At 38.7% G+C, this 12302-nt stretch overlaps 1 protein-coding gene across 1 annotated transcript; it reads left to right on the top strand.

Moving 5' to 3' along the window:
* The first annotated feature begins 2206 nt into the window (after nucleotides 1-2206).
* On the top strand, nucleotides 2207-11908 carry LOC140232896 (tubulin beta-4 chain-like). The gene is made up of 4 exons (XM_072313007.1): nucleotides 2207-2263; nucleotides 8543-8651; nucleotides 10018-10244; nucleotides 10961-11908. The coding sequence occupies exons 1-4, from the start codon at nucleotides 2207-2209 to the stop codon at nucleotides 11906-11908; spliced, it is 1341 nt and encodes a 446-aa protein (XP_072169108.1).
* The last annotated feature ends 394 nt before the right edge of the window (nucleotides 11909-12302 follow it).

The raw sequence follows: 12302 nt of genomic DNA, 5'->3' as shown, positions 1-12302 counted from the left end.
GTTGACTAGACGTGGTCATCAGTTGTAATGGGGTATTCATGGTGTACACTTGCTAGTAGAACACATGGCGCCAATGCGCTTGTTTTAGCATTCTAGACCTGGATTTGAAAATAACAACGGCAACAACAATAGCAGCCAGTAACAATTTTAAACGACACCGATCTACGAAAGTGAAAAGTTACTTTACCGATATATGAAAGTGAAAGTTGGGAAGATTTTATTGTCTGAATGTTGGTGTTGTTGTTGATAACGGTTGTTGTGGTGGTTGTTGTTGAATACCCTGGATTGGCAGTTAGATTATAATGCCGATGGTGGCGACAGTCACGGGTCATGGAACTGTATATAGAATAATTATGATTAGATATGAAAGAGAGATATTTGCTGTTAATCCCCATGCCTTTGTGAGTATATAGATGTATCATGATTTCGAATCTTCTCAGTTCGTGTGGACTGACCAGACGCCATAAATATTCGTCGTTAAAAACCAAAAATGACCACCATCTCCAGCGATGTCAGAATAATTTAAAAACAGCATCATAGTTTAATATTGTAGAGAGTAAATTCCCATTCACACAGTTCTTGCTATTGTTGGATCGGTGCTCTGCTTTTTTCACTTTCTTTGTTTTCTTTGTGTGTTATTATTATGCAGGAATGGGTTTCTGCTACATAGACCCTCGACACCCAGTTAATGTGCTCACAGGAAGCGAGAATTGACAAGGGGTCACAGCCGCGGCACCCCCGTCTTTGAGGCGCACTTTTCCTGTTTGCTTCCTGCTACGCTAATCTGTCGCTTGAATCACCCATAGTAGACTTGGGCCAGGCAAAATCTCTCATGGTGACAGAAGAGATTCATCTCTTCCTTGAACAATAATTAAGATGCAAACAAAGCGACTCGAAAAAAGAAAGCGTCGTTTATAGCACTTGATCTCTCATTGTGATCAAACTCTGTAATATTGTCATATTTTCAAGGTGTTTGTTGCTATTTCTATAGACACTGTTGTGTGGGACTCTATTCAAAAGTTGTCGACCAGTAACTGTTGTCACCATTATCTATTTTAGTATTTGATAAGAGAAGTAAATCCAGTCATTCCCTTATTTTTTCACCCTCTAAAGTATTTGATTTAGCGGTCAGTTTCATCCACATTTTTTTTTTTTTTTTTTTTTTTTTTGCATACAGCCTCCTCTTTTTTTATTTTTTTGCACGATATCGGAGACATGTTACCGTGGAAAAGCAAGTAAAAAAGAATTGAACGATTTCTCGTATACCTCTTACAGATATGAAATTTGCGAGACCAATGTGGAATGTTTATATAAGCATAGCACATCATAATTATTATCGCTGATATTTATATCATAGTGAGCGTTTCTATACAAACAGCAGCAGCAACTACAACAAGAAAAAGAACTAAAACAGCTGTGATTTGTCACTTTATCTCTGCTTCTATGGCACATTATTTTACAACGAACGGATGATCTGAGCCAAGCGCGCCCCTGCAAGCCAGTGAGAGAGGATATTCTTATTTAGCGACGGGATGAAGCCTATTTTCGATAGTCTCATTCTCTTGAGTATATTACCCAGCTCAGCAAATAACCTTGTCCCATTCATCGGCAAGAGCGTTTCTTCTCTGCACCCCTACACCTGAAGTCCTGTGAGTATATTGTATTAATTGTGTGAGATTACGCGCCATATTTTCACCACATTTTGATCAAATTCGCGTTTGTTTGTTATTGTTGTTTAGTTCATTGATCATTGCATGCAGGAAAACCAATTTCCTTTATTATAGGAGGCTTTATAATAGACTTTTGAGTCTTCAGAATGGCTGATGACAAACACTCAGCACGATAACATGCTATTGAACAGAAAATGCTTACGACTTTTCAACATACAGTGTCATGGGTTTATGTTTGGCTGGCGTTTGCAGACATTACTCTGGTTATTGTAAAATCACAGCGAGCGATTTGTTCAACAGCTTTTCAAATCTTTTCCGAATTTCTTCATGCATTCATTCATTCATTCATTCATCCATTCATTCATTCACCCATCGCATTCATTGTCATTCCGACATTTTATTTCAGTCGACATTCTCTAGAGCTATCAATCTGAAGCCTATTCGTGATTTTAAGCGAGGACATAATTAGAATTACACTCATTGTCTTTTCTCATCATGATCGTTTTGTCTCATCACCCTGTAGAACAAAAATCAACATGCGCGAGATTGTCCACATTCAAGCCGGCCAGTGTGGTAACCAGATTGGCGCAAAGGTGAGTTTGTTCCCTGTCCGTCGATTCCAAGGAGATATTCTAAGCGGGTGCTGTTCGTTATTCCGAAGGTTCGTTATTCCGAAGGTTTGTTATTCCGAAGGTTCGTTAATCCGAATCACACAAATTTCCTATACCTAGAGGTTCGTTAGTCCGAAAATGAAAAAGGGTTCGTTAATCCAAACATTCAACGTGGCGTTATTCCGAAGGTTCGTTATTCCGAAGGATCGTTGATCCGAAAAAGAAATAGGGTTCGTTATTCCGAAGGTTTGTTAATCCGAAAATGAAATAGGGTTCGATATTCCGAAGGTTCGTTGATCCGAAGTGAAATAGGGTCCGTAACGAACCTTCGGAGTAACGAGCTTTGTTTCATTTTCGGATTAACGAACCTTCGGAATAACGAACCTTATTTCATTTTCATATTAATGAACCTTCGGAATAACAAACCTTATCACATTTTCGGATTAACGAACCTTCGGAATAACGAATGTTCGGAATAACGAACCTTCGGAATAACGAACCTTCGGACCAAAGAACCTTCGGAATAACGAACCTTCTGAATAACGAACTGTCACCATTCTGACCATCTCCAATAAAGGCAATGATGGTTGTTTGCAAATCCTATTAGTTGGTTACTAGAATCTGAAAATTTCGGTTCTATGACATTATTTTGCTCCTGCGACAATTATACACTGTTATACGCTATTGGCCAAAACCAAGGTAGTATCTACAAACATATAACCCAAATCCAATCCCAATCCTCACATTAAACAATGGCCTAAAACCCTATCAAAGTACTCTAACCGTAACCCTAAGTCCTTAGAGAAAATAAGACAATTTATTTTCGCATGTCATGGAGCAAATGTCATGCCATCACATTTCCTCTAAAATGATGTCTTAGTTCGTTCATAAATCTGAGAGAAATGCCGATGGCTGCTTACCGATTTTCTTTTTTTTTTAAGAGAAATGAAAGACACCTTTGCTGTTCAGCTCGTTTACTTTTAATGTTTTTGTTTGCACTTGTGATTATGAACAGGAACAATCAAATTTACATCTGCCTCAAGCTCACTAGTTGTTTTAACTTTGTCATTATTATTTGTGGGGGTTTGAGGATATTATGTGCGTTGATTCTACTACAAGCCTTTGGTTATCACTCTGCAACTATGTCGATACACACAATACCATGTACAAACGCTGCTGGGCAATATACGTTCACATGTTCTTGTTCTTGTTTTTGTTATTGCTCTTTGTTTGTTTTTATGATTCGCTGCCTGTATTGACCACTGATCTCTCGTTGTTTTTTTTTTTTATATTTTTATATTACTGTAGTACATCTTTGTTGTTTTTCTTCCGGGTTAAATCCCTGTTTCTTTCTAAATCATTTAGATTCGTGCTGATGACCACGTATTATTATTGTGTCTGTGTTCTCTTATAAGTTTTCACTGATATCAGCGCTACATTGCTTAAAACATTTTGTTGAACAAGAGGATTACAAGATTGCTAAGTAAATTCTGAATTTGCTATATCTTTTCTTTTTCAAACTTTGATTTCCTTGCTGTACATTTATTGGATTGTATTAAGTTGGTCATATTTATGATTTCATTACGTTAGTCATATTTATGATTTACGAACTGTTAAAAAATGTTTCTAAATTTCGTATTAAAGAATCTTGAGTTCCTCTAAATTCATCAGAACCTAAATCTCTTTTCATTATTTTTGATTTGTTTAGAGATTATGATTGAAAAATACGCCTCAGTAATTTCATGACGGTTATATGTAAAAAATTTGTAATTATCTTTTTTTTTTTCTTCTCTGGACGCAATCAATCAAATCATCGAACCAAAACTTCGGATATTCTAAATCCGATTTTATAATTCTTATTTTCTCAACGTCCTCTGTTTATCATATTTTCCTGAATTTATTATTTTTTTTTTTCGGGGAGGGCTGTCTTCCTTTGCGTAGCAGTGCAGAGTATTGAGTTTCAAGATTTTGTTTTATAGCCTTTTTTTTTCCCTTTTCTAGGGAGTTCGTTTAAGATAATATTATCATCATGAAACTTTCTTCTTTGAATTTTTGCCTAACTCCTAGTATGGAGTTACGCAATCAATAAGGCTTTGTCTGCAGCTTGGTCCATCAGGAACATTAATTGTGCAGTGATTATTGAGGAGACCTTGTCCTAAGAAAAAAAAAATAGCTCATCTTCGTTTTGCAACAATTTGTGTTAATAAAGCTTAATGAAAGGAAGAATTCAACGTCATTATTGTCATTCGACGCGACAAAAACAGTGCCGTATACGGTACCGGACGAAAAAGGATTACAGCGCCCCCTCTCGGTATGACAGCCCACCAGTCGTCATGGTTTGGGTTTTTGGTGTTTGTTTGTTTGTTATATAGTTTGTTTGTTTTCCTGTCATAGCAATGTAAAGATCCGTGATTACACTATCCCCTACACAGTAGCTTGGGGAAAATGCTGTTGTTGTATTTTTACTGTTATCTAATAAGCAGAATTTAATGTTAAGACTGCCGAAATTTACTGTTCAGGAAGGTCAACCATGCAAGGTAATGTCAATTTTGTTTGGTGTAGGTCGTTGCACAGCACCTGTTTTTGTTGACTTCGTATCTGTTGGAATCATCTTATTACTACAGTATATACTCTCACAAACACTGAATAGACGAAGAACATGTGTCAGCGGAATGTATAGTTCGCTCGAATAGTCTTGGGTATTCCTCAAACCAAATGAATCCGTCCCTGGGAGGTCGACGTGCCGAGGCATGATCTTGCATTAGACAGGGCTCGACATTATAGGTGACGCCCGATCAAAAAATTTGAATAAGTTATTGATATATTTCCTATAATTTTGGGTTACTTTTTCGGGCCACCAAATAGATAATGTCAAACTCAAAGATTTTAGTGGCCCGAACGAGCGACAAGAGAGAGAGAGGGGGGGGGGGGGGAGAGAGAGGGAGGGAGAGAGAGAGAGAAAATAGTGTCTTGCGTTAGTCCTGCAAAGCCGTGCATTAGATACATTTGTATCATGATTCATCCTTGACGTTGCAGGACTGCATTCCGAAGTGGCTGATTATCTTTTGAAAGGTCATCGAGGTCACACATTGATAATGCTGATCAGATATTGCACCTATAACATAATGTACTTTGCTTGCCTCGTTATCTGCATGCCAACGAAAAGTTCCAGTCAAAATACAAAGGCAAACTAAACAATGTGTCTGCATTTTTAACTCCATGATGTATTGCTCGACTTCCAAAGAAGTCTTTCATCATTTTGTGGAGTCGTTTCTTGCTTTTCTCGGACAAAAAAAGCTGTATTCACAGACTTCTATTCAAAGGAAGAACACTATATACAGAAGATGGATGAACACACTGGCATTCATCAAGGAATACAGCAATCTTCAGGCACATAGTAAATCTACTTTTCAAAACTGTTTGTGTCAGAAAACCAGCTGTACATCTATAGTGATGTAGATATATTTTTCAGCATGCGAAATGACGGAAATCAGGTATCTATTCAATAATGATTATGAGGGCATAAGTGAAAATGAATACGAGATCGGATGATTAACCACGTTTCGTATTTCGACATAGTTATAGTCACAAATTGTCATAGCTGACCATCGGGTATACATTGAGCTTTAAAACTGTGTTAATGTGACAAACACCAATCAGGAAGTGGGTAATTTTTTCTATGACACGCTGCTCTCTTTGAGTTTCACATTACACGGACATAATACATAGTCCTAGTAATTGATTTGCCATTTTACATGGCTGATGTTGAGAGTCGGGTGCTTTCGACCTGCGGGAAAGCGACTGACGAGAAACTTTAAACCAGCATATGAGTCAGAAGAGATATAGGGAAACCAATCATGCAGCACCGCTCGAATACTGATTACACCACTTTTTACCAGGCGTAAACTAATCCAAGGTGCATTATGAAAGTAAGAAAATCAACAACAGAGAAACATGAACAGAATACAGAATATAGGCCAGCCTTTTCCTCGATGGCTGCAAGCCACAAGCCGAGTATTGTTTACTTTCATATTCCCATTATAATTATATTGAAACTATTCTGAAGTGTTCTGAGAAACCAATTTGTCGGCCGCAATTCAAATGCCGTTGCCTCTCATCCATAGGTGTGCACTATAATTTCCTGTTTATTTAGTACATTAAGAATGAAAGTTTAATTAGCTGTCTCACATCCATGGCATCAACAGAGATACAGATGATAGTGAGATAAAATATTTCATCAAGATTTCATGTCTATACCATGCTTTCGAGCCTTCGTAGACTCTATACACCACGTGCCTTTATAATATTGTAATGTCCGCATATTCTATTCTATATACACTATACAGTATATCCACACACGGCTCTATACGAAGTCATGCGTGTGTGGTCAAGACGATATCTGGCTTATGGTTCAAGTGACATGCGGATCAAAGTCTGAAACTGAGATAGGATATAAAAGCATAATGTAATATACCCATCACACCGTACTGCCTGTATCAGATAGATGACGTGTTAACACTTTGTCTTGCCATCAATATGGCCTGATTTGACTTGGAATGACCTTCTTTCTAAACAAGTATGTAGGCCTAACTGTATATCCGCTCGGGTGTTGGGAAAACAGGAAATTAAAGCATGGCCAAGTTCAAGGGTTGTAACACGATAAGATCGGCACAACTGCACAGATTTGGGACTTTTATGTTCCAACCAACCAATGTAAATCTTTATACATCGGATTTTTCTTCAGGCTGTCGTATCTTCATGTTATATTTGCTTATTAAGCTTGTTTTTTAGCAACAGCCCTTAACAGCATCCCATGATCCCATTATACTATATTAATACAGTCAGATCATTAATATGCCGAAAAAAGCTTCCATTATCCTGAATAGCTCCAAATAAACGTGAGTGTTCTTTCAGACTGTTAATCAGTGTATCATTGTAAATTATTTTTATCTTATTTTCTAATTTTGAATGCACTGATTGTACGCCGGATATTTTGCTCATACCGGATATTTTGCTCATACCAACTGTTTTTTTCATCAAAACAGAATTCTGAAAATTCCAGACCTATTTCATTATAATCTTGGAATTTTCATGTATAAACTAACAACTAATGAGTTACCATCCGTTTTTATTCACATGTTCAAAAGAAATCGCTCTATTCATTGCTACCCCACTCGTCAGAGTGACGCTTATCACCTTCCCCGTACTCGCACTATTTTTGCAAAGAAAACAATTATGTTTACTGGACCCAGATACTGGAATGACCTCCCTCAAGATATTACTTCTTCCTTATCCTTATTCACCTTCAAACGCAAACTAAAACGGCTATTACTTAGTGGATACACACTACCCGGCTCTTAGCAACATTTTTTTTTAATACCCCCAGTCTTTTGTCTTTGTCTGCAGCTCCAAGTTATTTGACGATACCGTTATAGCACTTTTTGTGTGAGTGTGTGTGTGTAAACACGGCGAAATATGTACAGTCTCGTTTAAGCGATACTAAAGTATTCATGTGGTTCGATAGTTCGTTTTTAATACTGATTTTGCACTCAGGGTACAATTTAAGTTGGTCGAGATAAACATGTCCGTTCTCCGTATAATTTCACGCCTATAAACTCGGGAACCTACAGTTTTTACAAGCATCTTTGCTTTTATGTAGGCCCCATCATATTTCTGACATTTATTTGTGATATCCTCAGATGAAAATGACCATTTATATTTGTGTGTAATGTTTGTTTGTCTTTTTTTTTTCTTCAAACATAAGATATGGTTGTATATGTTTTGTACTTTTGTTTTATTGTCAATCATTTTGTAATCCCATCACTGAGAAATGGAAATATGAAATAAACTTGAAACTTGAAACTTGTACGCCTTGTTGTTGTTGTTTTTCAGAGTGTATTTTATTTGTGATAGGTTAAATGCAGAAATTAGAATATAAAACTAAATTGAAACTAAAAACTAATAAGTTATCAGCACCTTATGGCAAACGGCGCTTCATTCATTGTATCATAGACACTAATGAAGACCCATGCTGTATCTATGTAAAAGATTAAACAAAACTTAATCATTACGCAGATCCCTGACATGATTTTTGTTGTTGTTGTTGTTGCTGCTGCTGTTGCTGTTGTTGTCGTTGAATTTTGTTTTGTTTGAGTTAGTTTGAATGTCAAGTATAGCTTGATATCTCGTACGCTCGTGACGTGCAGAGGAGTTCTATTCATCTTGAAATAAGAAATGATTTCATTCCCTTAAACCATCCAGTTCTGGGAAGTCATATCGGACGAGCATGGCATTGACACTACGGGAGCCTACCATGGCGAACAAGACCTGCAGTTGGACAAGATCAGCGTCTATTACTCAGAGGCATCTGGTAAGTATATGCCATCGTCACATCTCTAAGGGAGCCAGAAAAGGAAAATACGCGAAAAAATAATACGCTGACAAAGTCAACAAAAGGCTGAATCACAAAGGAAAATGTATAGCCGATGTTTTTACAAGCGACTGAATAGGGAAGTCCAAAGTTCTTTATAGGTAACAGGGATTGCTGTTTGCCTTCTCAAACTCCACTGTGTGGCTCGTGACTATCACAAGCATGGAGCTACTAACAGAGATAGCTCCATGTCACAAGTGAGAGGAACAAGACTTCTACTTGTTCCGTCAACCGCAGGGCTGCGTAAGAAGTTGTTCTTGTTGTTTTTCATTTGACCTCTATCTCCCTCTCTTACACCCTTCCCCTCTCTTCCCCCCCCCCCCTTTCTGCCTTTGTCAATTGCCGTTGAACGGTGTCGTATGTTCTGTTATGCAAATATTTTTAGATGAAACCATTTCAAGCACTGAGGACAAATTATGTGCAATGTACAAGTGGTTGGGAGTGCTTGATGCTCAAAGATCGGCACATTCGAAATGTTCTGGTGTATCGTACTGAAGACAGTATAGGAAATGAGTGATCTTTGTTGAGATTATTGATATAGGGCGTTCTTGAATCACAAGTCCCTCAAGTGCAAAGATCCTTAGAGAACTTCAGCTTTGCGTTGTGATTTCGACGAAGACTGTGATCTCTTGACATCCAAAGTTCATAATGAGATACTGAATTTGATTTCACACGTGAAAAGGCCAATCATCCTCAGATGAGGACTGCATAGGTTTTTGTCATATTTCATACAAATATATAGCAAATAATGCAAAGCAAAGTCCCTGCTCGGATATACTGAGTGGACTCCATTTAAAATCAGTGCCAGTTTTAACTAGTTTTCAAAGGTTTCGCAGAACTCCATTCTTGATTAGTTTTGGTAGTATAAGAAGATCCATCTGATGGCAGAATCACAATGAGTACGCATGACTATGACGTCATGAACAGTCTGCATCAAAGATGATGGAGCGCCGCGCTCTATCATCTTTTGGATAATAAAGGCACATACTGCATTCTCTGTTTTCACATGACATGCAAACACATTCACACCATTTAGTGTATACTTTGTGTGTTTGTTTATTGCAGAAATTATAAAGTATATATAAAACGTATGCACACACAATAACATAGATATATTATTATGTATATCATAATAGCTATAATACACAATGTACCTATATCACTGGCATACGGACGAATGCTAACCATAACCCGCCATGTTTGACTTCAAATATAATCATAGGTTGTCTGTTGGCGACATGTTTGATATGAGACATCTTTCCCATTTTTATTATACTCTTTCCACCCATATGATACCGTATTACAGGTAACAAGTATGTTCCACGGGCGATCCTCGTTGACCTGGAGCCCGGGACAATGGACTCCGTCCGGTCAGGAGAGTTCGGCCTGCTCTTCCGACCGGACAATTTCGTCTTTGGCCAGAGCGGAGCAGGAAACAACTGGGCCAAGGGTCACTACACGGAGGGAGCTGAACTGGTCGACAATGTGCTCGACGTTCTCCGGAAGGAAGCGGAAGATTGTGATTGCCTGCAGGTATATGAATTAAAGACATAATTTACCATTTGCAGAAGAAACAAAATCCCAGCATTAGTGCTTTAAAATAATTCTAAAATGTGAGTTAGGGATAGAAACAACCATTGTAAAAATTTGAATCTGTATAATCGATGTTAAGTATTGTCAAATACACAAAATGTGAACAATAGTTATAATAAAACTAAACCGTCTACAGTTATGGTTTAATGAGAAATATACTAACATCTCCTTATATTCTACGCTTTATTGCAAAAATTGTAGATGGTAGGATGTTTTGTGACACAACAGACCTAAACATATGCAACAAATGTGATATCCTGAACATTTTTTAAATCACTGCTCCCAAAGGTAAACTGGACCTTTAACTTCCGTATCCCGTCATTAATTCGATGCATCTGTGTCCACATTGATGTTGTAAAATATATATGAAGAAACATACAAGCAACGGAGATTGATGCATTCAAACGCTTTTTTGTCTTATTCTGACCAAGTATCACCTTGATGACAGTAACACGACAACAACCTCAATTGCACTATGTCATACATTGAGAGAATGTTACGTGAGGATATAAGGGATAAGTAAAGAAAGATGTGGAGATGTAAAGAGGCACAGACGAGAATAATGACAAATTACTTTTTACCCCCCCCCCCCCCCAAAAAAAAAAAAAAAAAAAAAAATGTATACATTATTATCATATATATACGCTCATCTCCAGGGTTTCCAGCTGACACATTCTCTTGGTGGTGGAACCGGCTCCGGCATGGGAACCCTCCTCATCAGCAAGATCCGTGAAGAGTACCCAGACCGCATCATGAACACATTCAGCGTTGTGCCATCACCCAAAGTATCAGACACTGTTGTTGAGCCATACAATGCTACTCTTTCTGTCCATCAGCTGGTTGAAAACACAGATGAGACCTACTGTATTGACAATGAAGCCCTGTACGACATCTGCTTCCGTACCCTCAAGCTGACCACCCCAACCTATGGCGATCTCAACCATCTCGTATCTGCCACCATGAGTGGTGTCACCACCTGCCTCAGGTTCCCTGGCCAGCTCAATGCTGATCTGCGTAAACTGGCTGTCAACATGGTTCCCTTCCCTCGTCTTCACTTTTTCATGCCTGGTTTTGCCCCGCTAACCAGCCGAGGAAGTAAGCAATACCGAGCCCTGACCGTCCCAGAGCTAACCCAGCAGATGTTCGATGCCAAGAACATGATGGCAGCCTGCGATCCCCGTCACGGCCGCTACCTCACCGTTGCTGCCATCTTCCGTGGCCGCATGTCCATGAAGGAGGTTGACGAGCAGATGCTCAACGTCCAGAACAAGAACAGCAGCTACTTCGTCGAATGGATCCCCAACAACGTCAAGACCGCAGTCTGTGACATCCCACCACGTGGTCTCAAGATGTCTGCCACTTTCATCGGCAACAGCACCGCTATCCAGGAGCTCTTCAAGCGAGTCTCGGAGCAGTTCACCGCCATGTTCAGGCGAAAGGCTTTCCTCCACTGGTACACTGGTGAGGGCATGGACGAGATGGAGTTCACTGAGGCTGAGAGCAACATGAATGACTTGGTGTCTGAGTACCAGCAGTACCAGGATGCCACTGCTGAGGAGGAGGGAGAGTTTGACGAGGAGGAGGAAGAAGAAGACTTGGCCTGATCAATTATTTCTCTCACCTATGGATTCTTTAAAAAGAGAGAGAAGAAATCAAATTTGCAGGGAATTTTGTCAGGTTGATCCGTTAAGTCTCACCTTTGCCTTCGATGTTCACCTCTTTAAATCACCTTATTGATGATAGTTATGCCTGTTGCTGTTGCAGAAATGAACGCTTTTTGTGCATGCTTCATAATCTTTTCTTTATATTATACAACAGTGAATTATTCATCATTGCCAATGTGGTCGTGATCTTGCGTAATTTGGTGTAGTGTATATAGACTGTAGATGTGAATAGAAACACTGGATGAACGAAAATCTATACATAGAAATAGCTCCGTCAGTTTTAGTACAGAAATGGGATTTTTTTATACTTTTTGTGATAGCTTGGTCATGTCAT

This window comes from Diadema setosum, chromosome 9 (assembly GCF_964275005.1).
Source record: "Diadema setosum chromosome 9, eeDiaSeto1, whole genome shotgun sequence".
NCBI classification, from domain to species: Eukaryota; Metazoa; Echinodermata; class Echinoidea; order Diadematoida; family Diadematidae; genus Diadema; species Diadema setosum.
The sequence above is the reverse complement of the archived record's forward strand: the minus strand, read 5'-3'. Positions and strand labels throughout refer to the sequence as shown.

Excerpts from the sequence above, each read along its gene's own strand:
- LOC140232896 (XM_072313007.1), top strand. The coding sequence starts at position 2,207 with ATGCGCGAGATTGTCCACATTCAAGCCGGCCAGTGTGGTAACCAGATT. Across the intron at positions 2,264-8,542 it reads GTAACCAGATTGGCGCAAAG|TTCTGGGAAGTCATATCGGA; the intron begins GTGAGTTTGTTC and ends TAAACCATCCAG. Across the intron at positions 8,652-10,017 it reads CTATTACTCAGAGGCATCTG|GTAACAAGTATGTTCCACGG; the intron begins GTAAGTATATGC and ends ACCGTATTACAG.